This window comes from Cynoglossus semilaevis, chromosome 20, assembly GCF_000523025.1.
Source record: "Cynoglossus semilaevis isolate Cse_v1.0 chromosome 20, Cse_v1.0, whole genome shotgun sequence".
Lineage (NCBI taxonomy): Eukaryota > Metazoa > Chordata > Actinopteri > Pleuronectiformes > Cynoglossidae > Cynoglossus > Cynoglossus semilaevis.
Window position 1 is genome coordinate 13391297 of NC_024326.1, and position 24167 is coordinate 13415463.

A 24167-nucleotide genomic window follows, 5' to 3' on the forward strand; every position below is an offset into this window, starting at 1 on the left:
AAATACATGTGAAGTTCAGTGAACTTTGCTTCTGTCTGAATGGGTTTTATCATTGACTTGACTGCTTTGAACTTTGCTACAAACTGTTCCCGGCAAATGCAGTCCTCAAGAATACACTGGGCGGTAAATTAATGACATGTTTATAATTTTGGTATGGGATGTGTGGGGGTGGAGGGGGCGGGGGGGGGCACACAGTGTGGACTGTCAAGAGGAGTCCCATCTTAAAATAAAACTTTATTTAGAAAGATGTTGAGATTGTGGCTGATCTCCATGATTTGACTTTTTTTTTCTAGCCTAAGGGGAAAAAAAGATTTGAAGGAGGCTAATTTTATCTGGATATCACTTGGATGTTTGCCCTGTTTGTACGGTACACGCTTCAATTACAGCCAGAGCCTGTAAATAAGTGAAGAAGAAAAGGGCTATTTTCAGTGTTAGATATTCTTAGGTTTTAGCCCCAGAGTTCTTTTCACCAGGCCACACAGGTAATGTATCGGTGTACGGCTGATGTTTTTATGAAACAGCAATTATTACAGAGAGTCAACAGAAAAGCATCTATACATCATGGAAGCCCAGATGAACGCAGTGCAGCTGCCATTTTACAGATGAGATCTGCTTTTGTTCTACTAAAAATATCTGCGTTAGATTAAAAAAAACAACAACAAACAAACAGAACTGCTGTATTTTCACGTTTACAGAGGCATTTTAGCGCCCCCTATGACATGTGCATTTTGGATCATTTCCAGGTCAGTTTTATGAAAAGTCTTTCGAATAACTTTATATATTTCTGGCCTGTATTTAACTAAAGGTTAACATTGACCTATTTTTTTCTATTAAATGTCTCATTGCTTGGCTATTTTTTAGTTATTCTGGGTAAATGATTTAAACGTTTCCTGTATATTCATAAACTATCTTTTGTTCATTTTCAATCTATTTTAATTTCTAACCTTTATCTGTTTGTGAAAGAGTTTGATGGAAGACATTGGCATATCCTCGACTTAGTTTAATGATTATTAAATTCAGTGCAGTTTAATTTGCTCCTTTTGGTTAATCTGTAGCTTTTTCATTTTCATTTTCTGGTTTTGGCCCCTGACCTTTATTTGGTTAAAGCTTCAAAATATACAATGTGTCTCTCCTACTAAACCGCTGCTGCTGACCTCCCTCACACCTTCTTTTGGGTTTTGGATCCAATGGGTTGCATTACTGCACAATCGTTCTTCATGAATATTCACACTTCATCCTGACTGCTGTTCACATGTTCATGAGGTTTTGCAAACTTAAATTTTGGCCTTGGCTCCTATTAAGACTACATGTCCCCAAAAGCACGAAATCAATGTCATAAATATATATATATAAAAAGTTATAAAAATCGAACCGTAATCCTTGAAATAAAAAACAAATTTGCGCAACACAGCTTGATAGTGTAACGTTCACAGAGACCTGACGTTTGCCACATGTGTGCAATTCTGCTTTGGACCACAAGAGGGCGATGTGGGCACAGTCAGTGTTTTTGACCTTGCCTTGTGAAGTGGGGTGGCAGGATTTGTGAGGCTTCGGTCGGGGAGGGGTGGGGCTGGTGCTATTTTCACACCACAATACAGGTGAGGCGACGGTCCCTGTCCTGATTTGCATGTACAACTTTGTTGCACTCGTTTTACTACATGATATTAGGTATTTGCGTTGGGTTTGCATAAAGGAGACAGTAACAGCACTCCTTTGTTTCATGTTACATAAAAAGTAATTCATGGTTGTCCAGAACAGTATTCCTCTATGTTTCTGTAATTTATACATGCACAGCACGGTCAGAATATATATATATATGTATAAAAATTATATATGTGAAATTTCTAGAAGCATCAGTTTTAACATTGAAACATTTGGCCCATCATTTCCTCAGTGTGATGCTGTGACCAGGCAGCATCCTCTCTGCTCTGCTCTCCATCCCACATTTGCATACTGTGTGTAGTCTCAGTTGGAGAGTCCGAAGTCGGGTCGGCCAGGTTTACGTCTCACTTCGGTCTGACTGTGAGAAGTAGCCGGAAATATCAGACGGTACTCGCAACAGTTGCTGCTAAATGTCATGACTTGCAGTACTACACTGTAGTTTATGTACAACCTGTCTGGGTCTATCTGTAGTACTGCATCTTTATGTCGGCATCTACGATTTTATGTGTTTCTTTGTAGTAATACTACCTTCTGGTAAAGGTAGTATGTTACAGTTACAGTGTGAATACTGTTGAGATATTTTCTGCTATTCATTCTGGATATTCCATCAAATACATTCATGGTTATGCTATTAAATGTAGTATAGTAATAGTGGAATACATGCGTCATACCACAGTAAGATTTTGTTCTTATATTTTGTTCTTATAAAGCATCAGTTCATGACATAATAGTCATAAATATTATAATTATATTTTTACGTGCTAGTGTGTAGTGTGTATTATGTTGCAACAACATTTAGCAACATATTCTACTACACATACTTTTTTAGGACTTTATGTAACATAAAAATGATACCATGGAGACACTTCTGTGTACTACACATATATTTATGCAAATGTGGATGAAAAACGGAAGTAACAAGTGACGTTTTGTTTTACACTGAACTCAACACTGTGTGGGGAGTTTGTTCATGATCAAACATTACATTTTTGTACATTTACTCCATAAAATTATAAATAAAAATATTTTTAAAAAAGCCATTCTCCCCTGTGACCTAGCTTCGCCAAATTATTAGTGAGTTGTAATACTGCCACCTACAGGAGGTAACTTGCAGTGGACAACAATTCCACCCTGAAGCTTTCAGATACTTAGGAACGAAAGAAAAAACAATTAACTAAAGAAAGAAAGAAAGAAAGAAACAAGCAGAAAAAATGGTGTCCTTGACATTATAAAAACCTGTGTTTTACTGCACCCTCAACCTGTTAGTTATTTGTGTGCCATATCTCAATGAATGACCTTTGTCTTTTCAGTTATTTATTTTTAAAATGTGCATACATGCAACCTCCAATGTTAATATAAATATTAAATATTTTAATATATATAATATAAAGAGGTTTGTGATTTTTATTCGTGAAACTTGCAGTACAAATGAAATCCACGTTGGACAAGTGAAAGAGGTTTGTGATTTTTATTCGTGAATACAAATGAAATCCACGTTGGACAAGTATCAAATCCTGGTGAGCCAACATGGCGGCATGAGTACAGTAAACCCACATTTATGTAGAGGTTGGTGGAGTCTAGAGTTAACAATAAAATACTTTTTTATTAATTTAAAACATATTTCATCATCACTTGAATTGTTTTACATTAAATTATTTGTTGTCACAGTGTAATGTTTTCGCTTAGTCTCACGCGATTCACCTTTTATTGTTGTAACAGGTTATAAAATATTTCCTCGCTGTTATTAGTATTACGATTGAACGTGGGTACGTTTGTTTTCTACACCCCCACCTCCCTCCTCCTCGTCCGCCTCCTCCTCCTCGCTCCCCGGCTACTTCCTGGTGCCACAGAGAGAGGCAGTGCTGAGTTAAAGAGGCAGAAATGCTGATAGAAATCCACATAGAAAAAAAATACGGAGAGAAGAGAGGGGTTGGAGCCGCGGTAGGAAACATTGTACTGGATTAAGAGAAATCGAAAAACCCTCTCTGTCTCTCCTCCTTTTTTGGTTCTTATTTGTATGTGTTTTTCGGGAGGGGGTGTTTGTTTCTGTCTTTCGCCGTGTCGCCATTCTTGTGAACTAGCAGGCGCTGTGGATGACGATCGGCTGCGGCTGAAGCGGAATTGTAACGGGGAACGTATTCCTCCCTACGACGGAGAAGCCTCGACGAGATTTACCCCCCTCTATTTTTTATTTTACATTAGACCCATTTTTGTGGCGTTAATTTTGTGCAGATACGCCATTATATACAGTTTTACGATTCCAGAAGGAAGGGTTAGGGCGACGGAAGATGGGTTGTTTGGGCAACAGCAAGACTGAAGATCAACGCATCGACGAAAAGGCACAGCGAGAGGCGAATAAAAAGATAGAAAAACAGTTACAGAAGGAAAGACAAGCGTATAAAGCCACGCACAGGCTCCTATTACTGGGTAAGGCTGCTGTGTGGTGTCACGGTGCTGTGTGAAATGTAAGCTAAGCTAAATGTAATCCCTTTCGTTTACCGAACACGTCGCTTCATTTGACAGCGCTTGCAATAATATGTCATGGGGGTGGATATTGATGGAAGCGAAGCTCCACCACAGCCTACAATTAGCTGCCTTCCTTTGCCTTAAAAATACTGTTTTTTGTAGGTGGGGGTGGGGGTAGAAAATCCAAAATGTCCCCCCACCACTACCACTTTTGTGCTAATCCTGGTGACATTTTGTGTTATTTCTCTCTGCTGTGTCTTCGAAGGTGCGGGAGAGTCCGGAAAAAGCACCATTGTGAAGCAGATGAGGATTCTACACGTCAACGGCTTCAACGCAGAGTGAGTGCTTTTCACTTCAACGTTCCGCGGCTCAGAAACATTTATATTTCAGATTATTTCTCACGTCTTTCCCATTACACGACGAGCAGTGTCGTTGTACCACAGTCGAGACTGAATGGATTTTCCCCAGGCACTGCAGCGCCTGTTGGGCCCAGTATCCCATGCAAAGCAGCTAATATCTCTCCCCTCTGTCTCCTTCCCTGTTTCCTCCCAGGCCCGGATCTAGAATGTTGAGATAGGGGAGCGAGGGCGGGGGGGGGCCTTTTCTCATTATATCATTAAATAAAATATTACCATTTACTGTTCTAACACTAAAGAAAAAACAACAGTAAATATGTAAGTTACTGTACATACACTGTATGGCTGCTAACCGTTTGTGAACCTCATTCCCACAGCGGCTGATGCACAGTCTCAGAGTCCAGTAAAAATGAATAATAATTCTGTAGCTTTTGGTTATATGAATGCTTAATGCACTGATTATTCCTACGTTATATTGTTGTCATTTGGGGATTCTGACTAATTAGTAAATGAGCTATTAACGGGTCTGGGAATTGAAACTGTGTATAAATGCAGTGTCTGACAGAGGTGTATTCAAGGATGGGTCATGTCCCACCACTTTTATGCCTCTGGGAAAGAGGCAAGTTTACGAGGGGGTCACATGACATTTTCTTATGATCACACTTTCAATAGTGTTTTGGAGTTCCTGGAAAAGAGCATATGACACTGTCGTACACAGACTTCACAGTTAAAGCTTTACCTTCAAAATAATGACGCAGCCCCGTGAAATGACAAAACTTTTGCACCGTTTGCTGGTAACCGTCTGGCTGGTTTCTGGCACATAGGTTCTGATGTTCAGTTTTTCTCCAGTAGAAGCTGAGCTGTAAGATTATCAGACAGCAGAACACACTTTGCTCATTACGTTACCTTTAGATTGTGACATGTGTCCTGTGTTGGATTGCAGCACATCCTTGCTTCACCAGAACATGGCTCTGGTGAAGGCAGCCTTTTGATAACCATACCATTACCACACCTATTACCGGTTAGCCTGCTTATTACGGAGCCCTTTGGATGTTGGATGTTACTCATTTTAGAGAGACTATTTGGAAGTGGGTTTTGTACTTCACACGACTTGCGTAGAGTTTTTTTGTAAAGAAAAAGGAGACAAAACCCAGATACTGGACCAGTAAATCTAAAGAAGACTCAGAAGCAGAGATACAGCATAAAAATACCAGCTACTGTATGTAGAGCACACAATTATAATAACATAGTAACAACTAACTGTAATTGTAACACAGCTAATGTTAAAGGGACACAAATGACAAATAAAGATAAGTTTATTAAGTTTATTACATATCAACAGAGATTCTGCAAGTATCAACGGTCAAACACAAACTTACAGATCAATAACCTTTTGTGTTTCTTCTGCTCCATGTACACATTTTATAGAGAAAAACCAACAAATGAAACAGAAGGTTTTTCACATTAGCCACGTTTCCTACAGTGCCTGAGAAAAGGGTATTGAAGAGATTGTGTCTATGAATTAGTATTTAGTTCATAATTGGTCAAGTCACATTGACCTGCTGTTAAATGACTTTTTCTAGATCTCATCAAGAAAATTCTACTGGCACAAGACTCTGACCTTGTAAAATCTGTAACTTGTGGAGCGTTTGTTGGGACACTGTCGTTGACGTCTCCTAGGATCAACTGTTTCCCTGTCTGTTTTGCGCTGTTGTCATATGAGAGACTCTCACTATCACACAGATGCCAATTAATTCACTGTTTCCTGTTTCGTATGTGAGAGGGTGAAAGGTTGCGATCGACACAGGCCTATTGATGATTTGTTTTGCTGGAAGGCCTGGCATGGCATTGATCTTAGCAGTGGTCTGTTTTAAACAGGCTCAGAACAGGAGCCAGTCTGCGAACCTCATAGAAGCGCTCTTTAAAGAAGTAAAACCTCCGCCAAGGCCTCGTGTTTTCAAACTATTGTCAGTTTCTTTAAGGGAAAAAAAATTATAAAAATCATGTGAAATGATGCAGTATCCAAAATCCACATGTCGCCTTTTGACGGTAGGATCAGAGACACTATATAAGACATGGCAGGTGTTTCAGAAATGTTCTGGGTCAACTGAAACATTAGACAACTTTTTACTCAGTAAACAGCTTAAAGAGAAAAACAAACAATTTTAGCTGCATGTACTATTTAAACCAGTGATCATATCCAATGCCATTTCCTTTTTTTACATTCAGGAATAAGTCAGTGTCTGGTAAATACTCCCAAGTCATTGCAACTATACAGTTTGTTGTATGTAATGTTTGTTGTATGTTGTCTAGTGTTTATATTTGATTCACCACTAGCTCACACAACTCTTTTCTCCACACTGCAGAGAAAAGAAACAGAAAATTCAAGATATTCGGAAAAACGTGAAGGATGCCATAGTGGTGAGTTTTCTTTCCCGGTCGTTCCCTTCATGTTGATCAGTGCCTTAAACCAAATCATTTCCTGTTCTGTGTTCACACTAGCATACATTTTCTGTTCTTTTTTTCTCAACAACTTTGCCTTACAGACTATAGTGTCTGCGATGAGCACTTTAATACCCCCTGTCCCGCTAGCCAACCCAGAGGACCAGTTCAGAATCGAATACATCAAAAGCATAGCACCTCTCTCGGACTTTGACTATTCACAGGTAAGATGTGGATTTGAGTGTGTGTTTTTTTGCAAGAATCATGAACCGGAATGTGCTTTTTCTGTTCTTGTGTTTGTGTGGGTGTTGGATAGTATGTGGTGAGAGCATTTTGCTGTTTTATTAAGGCTAAAAGCGTTTGTTTTTACCGATGCAGCTTTGTTTCTATTGGAGATGCTTTTTTTTATTTTTTTATTTGTTACATAAGCAGGTCTTTGTGAAGTAGTAACGTAGTAAAGAAGTAAAGTACTTTTAATTCTAAAGTTTGGAAGCAAAATGTCCAGTAACCTGTGATTTAAAATCACATTTATTTTCCCTCAGAGTTGCAGCCAGTGTGGTGTTTGTGGATTCTCTTCTGTATATGATCAACTGCTCAGTGGCGTGAGGTCATGTGTTGGAAATGAAGATAATGTTTTACATAATTTTGAAGTGTTCCTTGTTTGACACTGGTTATGTAGATCTGTCAAACAGGAATGATAAATGTATGCTAAGCTATAGATAAACACAAAGTTGAGTGCTCTTTCATGGAAGATATGGAGAGTTTTAGAGCTTTATTAGATCCGTTTTCTCTGGTTGAATTGATCGGAATTTTTACTTTTCTGGTTTGAATGTGTTGAAAGTTTCAGCTAACGTTCGTTTGATTGATTCACCAACTGCAGGTGTTGAGTTCTGGACTTTTAGTTGGTAGAAGTTAGTTTTGTATGTGGCTTTTATTTAAATGTCTTATAATAGCAAGTCTTAGAACTCCTGATAGGAAGTAGAATGAGAACAGTAACAGCGCAGCAGCAGTCTGTGCTGATGTGGTGTTGTGTGGTGGTCCGGGTCCACGGGGAACGTTGCCTCTGAGTTCCCAGGCCAGTGGGAACAACACGTCTGTGTCTGGAGCCTCTGCGCTTGTCGTCGGGCTCAGACTTCACTGGTGCCATCGTTGTCATCGCTGCATTGTCACTTAGCGCCACCAGGCGTGATACTCGATACTGCGAGTCAATCAGTAACCTGTGTCTTTCACCGGTTGGCGCCAATTTGTAAAGTGTGAGCACATTTCACCTGGAAACTTTTGGGCAGATGATGTCACGGCGAGGCAAAGGTCATTCATTTCTTAACCTGCAACAAACGGCAGCTGTGGAGAAAAAGTGTTGCAATCACATTTGTTTTAGTAGTAGTTTGTGTGTGTGCTGTGTACATACACATACTGCTCCTCTAAAGAACGTTGGCAGACGTTACCTGCAGGAATCTGACGTGTGAATCACCTGAATAAGACGTTCCTAAGGTTTTACTCCCAGGCTGCAGTCACACTAGGATATTTTTTTTAGTATCAGCTTCAAATGTGTGTCATGTGATCATTCAGACACACCAAATATGAATAGGCTTGTTGTAAAGGCAGAGCTGATTCCCTCCACAGGTTTTTTTTATTAATATTGCAAAGTACTGCTAACAAGAAACAGAAAAAGTGAAACTGAAACTCGGTGGAAATGTTATTTATAGCTTTCAGACAACTTAAAACCCATTGACCAATCAGGAAGTGAATGACAGCGAAGGCAGCCTTCATTGTTTTCACTGCAAACTAGTTTGCTGTTACAGTCAGGCAAACAGTGGAAGTGTGGAGCAGCAACTTTTAAGAGTTACAACGTGCAAATATGTGTTTCCTTTTGCTTAGATTTAGATTTAAAAATATACCACACAGTTTGGGAGGAGAATGACTACTGATGCAGGTGTGAGGGGGAGAATTAAAGTTTGGGTTAAAGGAAGAAACAGAAATATTTTGTTACTTTTGGCAGAGTTATGGATTGCTTACTTTGCAGCTTTCTGCAAAACGCAATTAGTAATACTAACACTATACTACTTTGCTGTTTGTGTTTATGTGTGCATGTGTATGTGTCCTTTTGTGTAAATGCATGTACAGGGTCAGTGTCGGACAGGAGGGTGGCCCAGTTGTCTTTTAACACCTTGGACGGAAATGTTGGACGTTGGAAAAACCACTGCCTAAAGCTACGAAACCGTGCTCTTTATGCTCAGGTCAACATTTGTACAGTAGCAAATTTAAAGGCTCTAAGGTTTTTCAAAAATGTACGTAAAGTCAAAATGACATAATGAAGTTTTCACATTCGCATTTCCCGACAAAAAGAGATTTGGTGACTTGACAGAAATGCTGCTTTGTCCTATGTGGTTGCTTGCTTTATCTGTGTGCCAAAACACTTGAGACGTTATCAGGAAACAAACAACACCACATTAAAGAAGGGCGTGTTGTGGCTTCTACCAAAATCTTGAGCCAAATATATCCATATAATATAATATATACCAAAATCTTGAGCCAAATATATCCAAATATGTTAAAGATTTTGGGTCAGATTTCTTTACCAACCCACATTTTTTGCCTTGCTTGCTAACAGGAATAAAATGCTGCTCTAATCTAAAAATCCAGAATTCAAATATGCTAAAACTGTCCCGTATTGACGCATGTAACAACTTAATGGTGTGGCGTGCATCACTTTGAACCAGGTGCCAAGTTATGCAGTCAGTTTTTGGTCAATTAAAATGCTTTATAGTATTTGGCTCCGCCCTCCTATAACCTGATCAACTTGCACTCCCTCACACAGACTCTGAGCCTTCGTGAGGGACAAGTTTTTCTTCTCATTTTGTAGTTAATGTAGGTCTGAGCTTCATCGTGACAATGTCCATTAAAACACATGGAGCTCATGGGGAAAAAGGGCAGATTACAAACAGCTATCTATGCAAATAGAAACAAATGCCACTGCAGAACTATGCTCGCCACCCAACACTGGCTGTTTCATTGTGTCACTCAATGAAACAGCCAGTAAAACAAATTCAAATAAGTCCAGGCTCCTGTTGTGAACCACGGAGCTCACCTTGTACCACGAGTCTTCTCCATCAGATGCTCTAAGAGTGTTCATTATTAAGGATCATGTGATGTTCAGTATCAGCAGTATGTTAGGCATGACTTTTTTTTTCTGACAAATTTGAAAATTCATGCTCAGTCTCATGAAGTATCAAAAAAAATTTCTGACAAATTTGAAAATTCATGCTCCGTAAGTATCAAAAAAAGGAAAAACAGACACAGCCCAGAGCCGTGGATGTTGGTCATTTGACAGAAGAGGTAGACGCTGGACTAGCTTTCTGTCAACGTAGGACTTTGTGTTTGAAGATATCAGTATTCTTTTTGTACAACCCTGTTTTTTAAAAACATTTCTGCATCCTGCCAGTCGATGATCAACAGGCTGAATAAAACCCTACATCACTCCCACACACATGCTGTAATCCACACAACTACAAACTTGAATCAGTCTTAACACAGCCGTGAGAGAATCAGCGTTTCATGGCTGATGATGAAGTCTAGATGAACTGAAAATAGCAGAGGAAAGAGTTAAAAAAGCTTGTGTTAAAGCAAATTCCCTTCTGGTCTCCTTCTGTGTTATCAGTTCCTCTGTAGGGCACTGCAGCACACACTGCATTTATTCAGAGTCCCAGTGTCACACGCCTCTGTAGAAAAGAGCCCTGAGGACCACGGCCTTCCTTTTATTTCTGCACCTTCCATCCTCTCTCCCTCATCCTCCCGTCGACTCCCAGTGCGTCTCAGCTCTGTCGGGCCGTTTATTTGGGAGTTTGAAACCCTTCTGTGACCAGGTACAAAACATCTTAGTAGAAGATTCTGATGAGTGGTTGAAGCTGACTCACACTCCAACATCTGACTGTATCAGAAATGAAAGCAAACAGAGGAAGGAAAGCAAATATGGCCCAGTTTTCTTTCTTTGTAAAGGGTTTAGTGCTGCTGGTGAACTGCTACAAAGCTGCTACCTTAAACCTGGTTGTCAAATAATTTTTTTTAACTAACACGCTATGTTTTTTTTTTTTCCCAAAAAAGTAATCGCCCTTCAACGTCCCTCTCTGTCTCTGTGAGATTCCTCTGTCGACTGGATCAGTGGAGTTCTTCCATGTTGAACTTAATCACCGGATCTGCCGAGAGGAGTTCTCCAGGAGCATGTGATCATTTATCAGGCTCCTTCTTCTCTCTCTCTCTTTCTCTGGTTCGGGGCTATTTTCACCCTCTCCGTATAGTCAGATCGCAGAGCCAGTGCTGAGTGCAGAGAGTCATGTGGTGGTCCCAGGCCAGAGGAGGAGCGCATCTAAAAAAACGCGCACACAAGGCGACTAGAGATGTTAGCCCAATCAGGTTCTTTGTTTGGGGCATACAGTGAGGCCTGGAAAATGTCTCAAAGTCATTGATAAGACCCGCTCCCCTCATAATGCTCCCCATTGTCCAGGAGCAGGAAGTCAGCTGAAGCTCCGACTCTGTGTGGAGTCCTTTACAGCAGCAGGATTATGTATGGATGTTGTACAGCGAGGCAGTTGGCTATATTTGTCCGCCTTATTTATTATCATTCAGTGTCTGTTCAACAGTCAGCGCTGGATTACATTAAAACTAAACATTGAACTGTCAGTCGTCGCATGAGTCCAGCTTAGAATGTATTTTTATTTAGACGGAGGAATATATAGTTGTCATAATTATTACAAATCTAAAAAAGGGTAATGTTCAAATACCTGTAGTGAACAACCATGTTGTGTGTCAAGGGTAACCACGGTAATCTAGAGTGGTGGTCCAACTTCAACAGAAACACACTTGTGATTGTGTCATTCAGTTGCTTCCATTTATTTCAGAGTAGTTATCAGTTTATTAAGTTTAAGTTTTCTCACAACAGAGGGCCACAGCTCCAAAGAGCAGCGTGTGCTCTGTGCTATTGTTAACCAACCAGTTCATAGTTTCAAGTTTGTTTGTTTTTTGTTTTTTTTTGTATTTTCAGACTGTTTTGTCTGCAGTCCTGAGATGTAAATACTTTGCAATATTTATATTATTTTAGCGTTACCTTAACATATCATTACCTTTTTTCTGGCCGACTCTCTTCAGATGAGCTTGGGTTTTGACTCACAGTAGGTCTTTTTCCTACCGAATCTGACAAACTCCAGGAAGCTGCACACACTCCTGGAACCCGGTACCTGTTAGTCCAGATTTAAAACTCGTTTTTCTGCTTGTTCAAAAGGTTCGAGATGGAGCAATTCTGAGTAATCTGTAATGAACACTATGGAAAGCCGTGGTTGTATCACACCAGGGGTGTGGGATGAAAAAGACAACACCTGCAAAGATGGCTGTAAACAAACAGTTTCGTAATAAACAGGGTGTGTGTGTCCGTGTGTGTTTTACGATACTTCCTGTCGGTTTTTTTTTTGAAAAGTTGCAAAAAAAAAAAGGAAAGATGAGTGCCTTGAAACACCTGTTTGATTCTGCTTTTTAATTTTTAAATTACACTGAAATTTGTACTGTAGATCAGATGAGAGGAACAGCTTAGGATGAGCAGTTTGAAGGATAACGTATGAACAGGAAGTGGATGTGTTGGAATTATGGAAGGTTCAGGCTTGTCTGGAAAAATGAACATGAACTTGGTCAGCATCTACGGCAGTGGTTCCCAAAGTGTGGGGCGTGCCCACGTGACATTTATAATGTGCTCTGTTTTTGCAGGAAGAAACTTTGTGTTGATTCTGTTCCTTAACCGTTTGAACTCCTTCTCTGCAGGAGTTTTTTGACCACGCAAAGAAGCTGTGGGACGACGAAGGAGTGAAGGCATGTTTTGAGAGATCCAACGAGTACCAGCTCATCGACTGCGCACAATAGTAAGTTGAAATCTAAACAGCATATACCTTTGACTGTGTGATAATGAGCTTTGCCGCAGATGATTTGCTCATAAGCTACCGCTGTAGTGCGACTGTTTGTGCAGCTGTAGGTTCCTAAGAGGATGACGATCAGGATTTTTGAATCCTTAAAACTTTGATGCACCTGCTTTTCTGATGATCTCGTCTGAGGTAAAGCTCTGCTGGATGTGCTGCTGTCATGCCATACATGAATATGGCTGAGATGTGTTTACTCTGGGTGTGGCAGGGCGAGCAACGTTTGTGTAATGGAAAAGTGGTCGCAGACTTTTGGACCCCACTGTATGTCTTCCTGCATATGGATGTTTTTTTTTTTTTTTTGTCAGCCTGTAGAAAGCCTGTAGAAAGAACTACAACTATCAGTTCTGGCTTCTGTTTGCTGGGACACATGCTATGTGGGTCAGGATTTTATTTATCAAACACTTATAAAAAGTTTCCTTAGGTACAATCAAACTTAAGATACTACGGTTATGAAATTCTGATAAGTGCAGTGTGGCAAGGACCACAGACTGATGACCCAGATTGTTTGGTAGTGGCTCTTTCAGGACCTCGGGCCCCTGAACGCTGCTGTTGTCTGTAAAAGAAAGTTTGGATGTGCAGAATGATAAGTCCGTTCCTCTCGGCGTTGTGCTTCCTCTCTGCATTCACATGTAAATATGAAGCCATGTGTATGGCCGAGACTCGGTGGCACGGCCCGCGGGCGGTTGTCTCCTCCCATCGCAGTGGGGTGAGTGTTATCACCAAGGCTTTGGTCAAAGGCTCACTTTATCAGTGTGTTGTTGTCAGCTATCTGTGAGCTAATGTTACACTAAGGGAAAGTTGGTGCGAGCTTTTTGGCCCCCCCTTTTGTTTTTCTTGGTATTGGTTTTTTTTTTTTTTTTTTTGTCAATTTGTGGCGACTAGATTGTATCGAAATGCTTAACTGCTAAATTGACTGGAATTGCGTTGATTTTCTGAGCATTAAACTTGCATAGATTACAGTGGTGGAGGTTAAAAAAAAGAGCCTGTAGAAAGAACTACAACTATCAGTTCTGGCTTCTGTTTGCTGGGACACATGCTATGTGGGTCAGGATTTTATTTATCAAACACTTATAAAAAGTTTCCTTAGGTACAATCAAACTTAAGATACTACGGTTATGAAATTCTGATAAGTGCAGTGTGGCAAGGACCACAGACTGATGACCCAGATTGTTTGGTAGTGGCTCTTTCAGGACCTCGGGCCCCTGAACGCTGCTGTTGTCTGTAAAAGAAAGTTTGGATGTGCAGAATGATAAGTCCGTTCCTCTCGGCGTTGTGCTTCCTCTCTGCATTCACATGTAAATATGAAGCCATGTGTATGGCCGAGACTCGGTGGCACGGCCCGCGGGCGGTTGTCTCCTCCCATCGCAGTGGGGTGAGTGTTATCACCAAGGCTTTGGTCAAAGGCTCACTTTATCAGTGTGTTGTTGTCAGCTATCTGTGAGCTAATGTTACACGTGTGTAGATTTAAGATGCATTTAAGATGGTACAGCACGTAGACAAACACACCAAGTAGTTCATCTCCTTTTCCTGAATGTGTTTTTTCTCTGCCTTGGACGTAAATTTCTTAGACTTTAGACTTCCTAGGTTGCTGCGCCTGGAAGAAGCCTCCAAGAAAGACAGAGAGAGAGAGAGAGAGAGAGAGAGTCAGGTGATGGTTGGAGAGTCACATGAATGTCTAAGGTGGAGCTGCTCCAGCCTGGGTTCTGTGTTTTGTCTTTGCTTCTCTTTTCTTTCTGCATTTGTCTGCAGTTCTGCTGCACAAAATGTAAGGCGGGATTGTGTGTGTGTGTGTGTGTGTGTGTGTGTGTGTGTGTGAGAGAGAGAGAGAGAGGCATTTTTGCAGTGTCATAATCATATCTTATTGAGGTGTTTCCAAAACCAGTTTTAAAACACTTTGAGAAACGCTAAAGCAGGTGAATGAATCTGGAAACTTTGTGACAGAACTCAGCGTAGACAAACGACGGCTGGTGGTTTATAGATGGCGTTTCTCCTGATAGGGTGTGTTTATGTTTGAACTTTGGTCGGGAAACTTTCTGTACATTTGACACAGTCTGAGACCGTGAAGTAACTCACTCTTCCATTCATTCTCTCTGTTTTCACCGTTGTTTTTTTTTTGTTTTTTATCTGTTTTGTCCTTTAAATGCCCTTGTCTGTTTTTTTTCCCCACATTTTCCATCCATCATATTTGGACCACAGATGGGTTCATATATTTCATGTCCTAAATAACTACAAAAGTAATTGTTATCTGCTCTCCTCGTTGGCGTTGTGAGTAAAGCTGGGTTTTTTTTACTTTATTTTTTTATAAATATGGAAGTTGAAGCAGATTTGTGTGTTTGTACATTTACCGTACCAGATGGTGGTTGTTGGTCTCCATTGTTTTGAAGAAGTTTACTGAAATTAATATTATTTATTTTTATTTATTTATTTATTTTTGCTTGAATTGTGTTGGTGTCTGGAGTTGGTGGGACGTCGTGGCCTCTCACCTCTCACTTCGTTTCTCTCTCAGTTTTAACCTTTGAATGAACTCTTTAGATGGAGGGAGTTTGTAGATACTCTGTCCTACATGGCAGCAGACCACTGTATGTGTGTGTGTTCAGAGGTCCCACAACACACACACACTCTCACACACACCTATTGTTTGCTGGCAGACAGACTCAGCAGCCAAGTGTGTTAAAAGGAGAGAAGCAAAGTTCACAGATGGCAAGGAGTCGCTTTAGTCACTTTAAAATGATTATTTTCATGTTGTTTTGTTTAGATCGTACAATAAATTAGAAATAAAGTCTGACGTAAAAATGCCAGGGCCCCCTCTACAGGTTAGGATTTCAGCTGATGGTTGTCGTCCATACTGACTGGTCACATGTGAACAGAGCAGAAGTGAAAGTTGACTCATGTCTAAATACAAACTGCAGTGTCACTCCAGAATTAAATTCTTACTGTAGGTTGTTTTATTTCAAGTCTTTTTTTTTGTTCATACATGCTTTCAGAATAGATGTAAGTAGCATAAATATTTAGAATGACACAAAATCAGCCACAGATGAATTAATAGTAATCTATTTTTGACTTGATATACAGTAACTCATCGTGTTTGTTATGTCAAAGAGTATGTCCATATTGATGCCTCTGAAATCCTGTCACCCATTGATCCGCCCTGTGCATTGACCATTTATACTTTTTAAGAGCACAGATACGTGTCTGCCGGTGGATTGATTCAAAGCTATTTTGGGCCGAAGTCGGACAATTCCAACACGGTGCCTCAGATTTGTCATCTACAGAATCCATGTACAAATCCTTACCTTTGTTCTGTTCTGCTGGAAAACTTGTACAAGATATATGTAGCTACAAATATGCAAATGTGTGTACCGTGGTGTGTACTGTGGCTGGTGTAAGAGACGGGAGCAGGAAAAAAGTTGGCCTGGATGGAAAGGAAACTGGAGCTGGAGTCTGGTTGTTGCACCTAAAATGAAATATCTGGGTTCGTCCTTTAATGAGAACGTGGTCTGTATCAGGTGAAACATGGAGATATTTTTAAAGTGAAGTTATGACAGGAGAGCCTGTAAAATCCTCCACTATATTTGGACTCATTTAAGTGTATGTAAACATCACCTCTCTGAAGTCGTTTTCATTTTGGAAATAGCGAGACACTGCCGTTGAGCCATGGTCATTATTCAAACATGACTTTGCATGACATCACGACCGACCGTAACTCTTTAGAAACGTCGTCCTGTCACAGTTCATTGATTCTGTTTACCACACACACACACACACCGTACATTGAGCAGGAAAATGCTGGGCTTTGCCCACAGCGCCGTAATGAGAACGAGGCCATCTTTAGCAGAGCTAGCCGATGAGTTTAGCACATAAACGTTATGAGGTGTTAAACTTACGGACGTTAATAACCTCAGACGATGTTTATAATAAACCCAGTGCCGCCTAGCAGGTTGAGACACTTTGGGATGTTTATTATTTAGGGTACAATAACAGTAACAGGTAGAATGTTATTGTGCATCTATGTCAATAGTGGCAGAGTCGGCAATAATTTGTTTATATATAAAGTGTGTGTGTGTGTGCATATGTACATATGTCTCACAATGGAAAATGATATATGTTCTAAAATGGAACCTACCTCGGTTGTGGAAAACCGTTAAACATATTGGTTAAAATGGCAGGAAAAAAAACAACAAATTAAATAAACAGTTAAAAGTATTGTTTCAGTTATAATAAACATAATTTGATCATTTTTTTGAAACTCTCCCATATATCGTCTTGGATGCTTTCTGCATCACAAACATTTGAATTAGTTTTGACGAGTGAAAACAAAAGTGCAGAAATGTAACATTTGAATTAGTTTTGACGAGTGAAGACAAAAGTGCAGAAATGTGTAAAGTCTTTAGGATGGAACACGGCTGTGACAGGTCTGCAGGAGTCCAGGACGGTGGGCTGGGATGTACACACCTTAAGACGGGGCTGGTTCTCGTCGTGGGCCGGGACTGAGGACGGGGCTGGTCACGGGACTCCGTCCTCAGCCTGCGGGCCGCTGACACAGTCATCTGGGGCTGTAAAGTTGTAAGAATGGCGGGCATTGTCAGCGGGCTCAGGCCCCTCGAGGGCCTGCAGAAACAGAGGGGCTACGCTTTACAAACAGTGGCTCTCCTCAATAAGGAGCCTGTTCTTAGCCCCGGAGAGTGATATTTATACACTGGCTGCATGTCACCATTGCTCTTTTCCTGTCACCCATAAGCTGCTTGATTTCTTCATCTCTGAGCTGAGTTGATATGCAAACAACAGCATGGGCTAAAGTCGAGGTCTGGGGGTTTTCTTAACGTGTCTAAACTCATCTGTGCACTTGTATTTTGCTGTCAGGATTTTTTTTTTCTTTCTTTCTCAGATTGGTTATCAAGTTATTTTTAATGCATGAGAAATTGATTTTTCCACTGGGATGTTTGTCTCACTGCAGCCAGAGCAGCATCTGAAATAGTTTGAAACCTTTATGGACTGTATTGTTTCAGCCAGTTTAGGGCTGAAGTTGAAGTTTCTATTTGCACAGAAAGTTTGAAGCTGCAAGTCTGAAACTACAATAATAACCATAATATTATTTAATAAAATTAGTCGTTTCTTGTTCTTTGGTGTTGTTCTGTTAACTAATAAAAATAATATATATAAATGTATACAATTTTATCATTAAATGGTGGCTTTTAACACCAGAACTAAATATGTACAGCTCAACTTAAAAAACATCATTTTAAATAAACTCAATAAAATAAAAACTTTATTCATAAAGAGTATCATAAAAGGCCGGATTAACAAAAACCTTTGTGTCACTCGCTGAAATCAGATGACCCCGGTGTCAGCTGACTGGAAAATAATCAATGGGGGCACTATAGTGTGTCTGTGTGTGAGTGTCTGTGTGAGTGTCTGTGTGAATATCTGTGTCTGTGTGAGTGAGAGAGACAGATATTTCCATGAAGTAGAAGTGGTTTTGAGTGAAACTGTTGAGTCTGATCTACTGGAGACTGAGTTTGACTCCGTCTTCATCAACCTCTGTCGTCTGTGTGGCCTGACTTAGTCTGACTTAGTCTGACTGAGCTGGTGGAGCAGAACGTCTGAGGTTTGGATCCCAGTCTTGTCTACCTGCCCATGTGTCCCTGGTCCAGGCTCTTTCACCTTTGTTTCTCCGAGTTGTGAAATGCTTCTAGAATTAGGGTTGCTGTAGTTAGCAAGAATTCATGAACTTTGAAATAGTAAACAAAAGTATTAAATAAATTGTATTGTATTGTAACAGAAAAAAATTACAGGAAAAAATCCAACAATAATTTATGTTTCTGTCTTGTCCTCTGATATTAAAATACCTCTAAACTGTTGACATTGTTGACCTACTCACAGCAATGGCCGCCCGCTGCACAGCTTATTGTGGTGAAAAGCTGTAAACGTAGTCCACAGTATGGACTAAAGGATATTGTCTGTCATTTCTGTGCACCTCTTTTAAGGCCTTAAATGTATTTGTAGTCGTTAATGACTTTTTTTTCCCCAGCTGACAGTGAAGTGTGTGAATGTTCTCTGGTTGTTTCAGATGTTGTAGATCTATGGTGTGTGTGTGTGTGTGTGTGTGTGTGAGCGCTCAGTCTGCCCGGGTGTTGAGACGAAGCCTAAAGCTGCTCAGCATAGCATGCTACATGTCACAAGATTTAGCTCCACTGCTAGTGTCTCTTCATTACATTTATACAGACATTTAATTGTTCAGTTTCCAAACTGAGGAGGAAGATACGCCATCAACGTGAGGCAGAAACACCAGCCAACTCTTCGTGGATTAAAAATGCAACATCGGTGTTGTTTACTATTCAGAAATGCATCATGCTAACTGTCCTAAAGTTCTCCAGATAGTTGTATTTTTTTTTTGTCTGATTACATTTTTTTGTTGCTTCTTGTCGCACGTCTTTTAAAGCAGTGTTGAGTGAGAGTCGTGTTTTTTCCTGCGCAGACACAAAGGCATTAATGTGCAGGGAGTTATATTAATATTAAGATAATATTAATATTATTGTTATATTAAGAAGACGTTTACCGTGTGTCGCTAAAATCTCTTTGTGTGATGGTCTAAAAACAGTTTACGTGTCGCTCGTCGTCAGTAGAACTCCTCGCTGATCTTACCAGGGAAGTGTTGCAGTGAAAATAGGGAATCCATGTCCCACTTAAAGTAGGAGAATTGTTGCTATAAATAGATTTTTATTTTTGGGTAAAAATGTGCGTCCATTTTAAAAAGACAGACAGTCACAGTGCAATGCTGGTGAATGGCGGATATCTGTGAGTCTGTCTGTGTGCTGACCAGGCACACACACACACACACACACACACGCTGCTAACAGAGTGTAAAGGCACAGACTGCTGGAGGACAGCAGTGAAACTGCAGGTTTCTTGCTCGGAGATTGTGGAATGGTCGTCCTCTCTCCCTCTTTCTGTCTCTCCCTCTATTTCTCTCTCTCCGTTCCTCTTCACTGAAGGGCCCCCCCCCACCTCCCCTTCACCCACCCCCTGCGTCGCTCCCATCTCCCCCCTCTCTCCTACCCGTCCACCTCCCCTCCCTCCACCCCCCCCTTAGAGCTTATGTAAACTAGCTGTGGAGCCAGGGCAAGCGGAGGCTATTTTTAGCAGCAGTACTGCAGAGCAGAAACTGGCGGAGGGTCACGTGTGCGCAGCCGAATCAAAGGGAGTATCCCGGCAATGCGCTGTAAACAAAGGGAAGGTCAGTAGCAGAAGGTGAGACACAAAACGCCTCTGTGTTGGTTTTATGTGCGTGTGTGTGTGGAAGCACACCCTGCCTGACCATACCTGACATCAACAGATCTGCTGAAGTGGACCCAAGCCCCCGTTTGTTTTCCTGTCCACTTTCTTCCTACCATTCCACATTCCTTAACCCTTTCTCCCAGCGTCAGACGACGTGTCCGTGTCTCCTGGTGACGGTCTCCTGAACCCTCTGTCTGTCACAACAGAAAATCTGAAACCACTCAGAATTCTACATCTTTTCCCTGTGTTTAGTGTCAACATTAGCTTTTTTGTGGCACCGTTTAGCGCTTGTTCTTATTTTGGCCAGTACGGGCACTGTAGCAGCCTGCAGGCCTTGTTAGCAGTCACAGTTAGCATTGTCCAGCCACACCCAGGCACAAGGTCTCTTTCCACCTCGGCCTGAAGTTCAAACAAACCTCAACTTTCACCTTCTGTGGAATGTGGTCAGAGAGGGACACAGGTTTATTTATAGAAACCCTATATTTTTTTTCTGTCACAGCAGTTTGTTTCCCTTGACGGATTAAGCTGTTGCCTGTTTCATTGGTCTGGGTTGAAGGAGGTAGCTTGGAGGCTAACTTATGTAAACATCCGGCTTCAGCACACACAGTTTTGGTTGGATGATTTACGTCCGAGGCGATCCTAACCTGGGATTCTGGAGCATCTCAGTCCTGATAACCACAGAGTAAATACTGCTCCGTATCTTTCATAAGTGTCCTTACAAGATTATATCCTCTGTCAGGGGCGTATCTGGTTTCTCTTTATGGCCTGTTCACTGTTACGGCACTGTACTCAAAATAAATATTTATTTAGAAATTTAATTCCCCTCCTCGCTTTGTGTTGTTACAGCTGCTACAGGTTAAACAAAGGCGTAATGTTTACATGTTCCTCTCTGCATATTAGTAATTACATTTGTTTTGTAATGTATCTTCCTGTCTCTTTGGATCGTTCACACCAAAACTTCTGCAAAAGTTTTTCTCATGTTGTGGGTTCTTGTTTTTTTATATAACATGGGTCTGTATAAATATTTGATTTAAATCCTTATATGTAGACAAAACGTTACAGGTAAATGGTATCTGTTTTTTCTGTGGTTTTGTAAAACATAATGTGATCTTGGAAAAGTACTGTATAGATAAACAACTTAACCAAAAAGTGTTAATTGATAAGTTAATTAGCGGAAAACATCGTTGAAAGAGAGGAAAATCCAACTTTTCATATTGTAATTACTGTGATGCATCTATAAACAATTTTTAATTCTGGAGTTCTATAGAACCCGAAATATGTTTCCGTGGGACAAGAACTTCAGACAAGAAAGTTGAAAAGAACTATCTTTGATTTAATTTTTCCAAAGAACCTTCCCATGAAATTTATTTATTTCAAATAAATTATTTATTTATAATTTCTGTTGAGTTTTGTCACAAGAAAACATCCACATGGAATAATAAAACATTAAACCTTGACATTATTCCACAGAAAAGATTTTCACACTTTACAGCTTTAGCTAATGTGGGGAGAAAAGACTGATGTTCATTTAGGGGATGTGAGCAGTGTCCTCTGTGCATGTGATTGGACAACAGCATAGATGCACTCAAGTGTACTTACCTGAGATGTCTTTATTTTAATATTTCCCTCAACTATATAGTATTAAAATGCTGTATAAAGTACAGATATAGTATATTTCTGTACAGTATCTTTGAATCTTTGAAATGTCTGACGTCGAGTTTCTGGGTTTCGAGTGTTGAGCTCCAAATGTTACTGTAATATCCTGTTGTTCAGTATGAAAACGACTGGCGGTGCAGTCATGTGTCAGGTCCTGGTTCTGACCCGTGGTCTTGTATGAAGTCCTTAATATTCCTCTGTGTTTGTGTTCGATTTCTGTCCTGATGTAACTCTGGGATTGGATGCATTAACAACTCTTCATTAACACCTGGTGTGAATGTTAGTGTGAATAGCTGATAATGTTTGTACCCGTGGGTTCTGGTGTTTACAAAATAGATCTGCCGTAGTCCTTGTTTGTGTGGGCCGACGTTCACGGTCTCATAGCTTCAGAGTGTGTACAAATTTGACCACTTTTTAAGACCTCAACTTACTGTATATAACCCTAGGTCTCTAATGTATTCTGTCCAGCTCAGGCTCAGTGAACTGGTGTGTTTTAACAATCGTAAGTCAATGAATTGTGAAATAATAAATGTTTTATTGAACTTTATGATTATTTATTATTAGTTTAGTTTTTGTCCTAGAAAAGAAGGTCATTGACAAAGTCCTAAAAAATGTATTATTAGAGACTATAGAATTAGTATTTAAAGAAAAATTTGTTTTAACCTACAAAAATATTTTTTTTCTTTTGTGTTGGTGAATGAAGTTTGGGGATGAAAGTAAACAAGTGCAGTGTGGTGAAGAGAGAGAGAGAGAGAGAGATAGAGAGATGGTATGGACTGCCTGGGGTTGCTATGGGAACCCAGCTGGTAAAAGCAGGCAGGGTCAGTGTGGAAGAGAAGCTGTGTGCAGCTGGAACCATGGGATGCCTCCTGGAGGCTGCTCTCAGAACTACACAAACATCACTCAGGCCTTCACCGTCCCAGTCGCTTTGTTTTAAATTAAAAATTAACTTAAGATTTCTCCAGTGTATCTTTATTTAAATGTTAACAAGAAATACAACTCTGTGAAATCAATCACTTTCAAAGGTATGTTCTGTCCAAGACGCAGACGCACCAGATATTCCATAAGGTTTATTTAACCAATACATTTTACAGCCACATATTTCACTTCAAGCTCTATAAAATCCATATAATTCTTCAGATTATTTTGGTCAAAAGTGATGGAAAAATGTGTTTTTTCTGTTCAATGGATAAATGAGAGGCTGAGTGTGCAGATCTGATTGTTGTTATCAGTAGTCTGTTCATCCAGCTCTGATCTATATTGTCTGCAGCAGTTTTCTCTTCTGTTTGATTTGCCCAAAATCATTTATTTTTATTTTCCACAATTGTGACAAAACTGCGAACAATTCTTTTTTTGTTGATTTCCTAGAAGAACTTCTGATTTAACATGGGTGAAGAACAGAAACCTGCTCGATATTGTTGATTGAACTATTTTTACCGGGTCTTTCCTATTTTTGGCCCAGACCCATTCAGTAACTGAGAGACAGAACATTGATGTTTGGATTTAAATGTATTTAGAGAAGCTCACGAGTCAGTTCTGCAGTGGGAACTGTAGCCACGGTTCAGGCCCCACTACGGTTTTATGAGCCTGGGCCAGTTTTATCCAGAGGTAAAGTCATGGACCGCTAAGACACTGAACAGAGACAAAAGGACATTGTCATGAATTTTACTTCTTTATACACGGCCTTTCCAAACCATGACTTGCTGCGGTCCTGGAAGGCCGAATTCACGGCCCTGAGACAAAGCAGGCCCTTGTGTTTACATAAGATTTGGTTTGACTTTCACTGTGTCTCCATTCTTACTCCTATATTTAGGAAGTTGCCACTGAGCCACTGATGGATTTGCCTCCTTTTAGATCCATCTTCTAAACTGCACTGTTCCTGTTTGGATGGATAGATGAGTTGAACTCGTGTCTTTCCATCAGTTGACCGGGATCCTGCACAGCTCCGCCTTCACTTTGTGTTAGTGCTGCTGCTGCTGCTGCTGCTGCTGCTGCTGCCGCCGCCGCCGCAGCACGTGGCTGTGTTTCCCCTTGGAACCAATGTAGTTGAGGAAATGCAGTGCTAGGTTGTCTGAACTTGGACTTTTCTGGTCACAGTGACAACTAAGAGAACTTTGCACTACAGTTTTTTATGCGTTGATTGGGCTTATTATTTGTGAAATTAATCAGGTTAATCAGGCACTACTCGCCTTAAACCTAAGGTACCATCTCAACGTGTAGCATTTGTTAGTAGAGGCTTGTGTTAGACCAGCTTGACTGAGCCTAGGACAGTCAGTAAGTCAACAGCTGACCAGCTGACCGGCACGATGGTCAAATGGATTGTAAGGGACTGTAGATCACTGATAATGTT

General features: G+C 40.5%; 1 protein-coding gene across 7 annotated transcripts in view; it reads left to right on the top strand.

Moving 5' to 3' along the window:
• The window catches only part of gnal2 (guanine nucleotide binding protein (G protein), alpha activating activity polypeptide, olfactory type 2), a 74078-nt gene that overhangs the window by 25092 nt on the left and 24819 nt on the right, over nucleotides 1-24167 (top strand). For 6 of the 7 annotated variants that reach the window (XM_025052487.1, XM_025052488.1, XM_025052490.1 and 3 more), the window contains exons 2-5: nucleotides 4394-4466; nucleotides 6851-6905; nucleotides 7031-7150; nucleotides 12732-12829. In XM_025052487.1, the coding sequence (XP_024908255.1) occupies nucleotides 4394-4466; nucleotides 6851-6905; nucleotides 7031-7150; nucleotides 12732-12829 (346 nt within the window). Of the gene's footprint in view, nucleotides 1-3255; nucleotides 4090-4393; nucleotides 4467-6850; nucleotides 6906-7030; nucleotides 7151-12731; nucleotides 12830-24167 lie in introns of those variants that run through there. The other variant, XM_025052494.1, reaches the window with a different exon arrangement.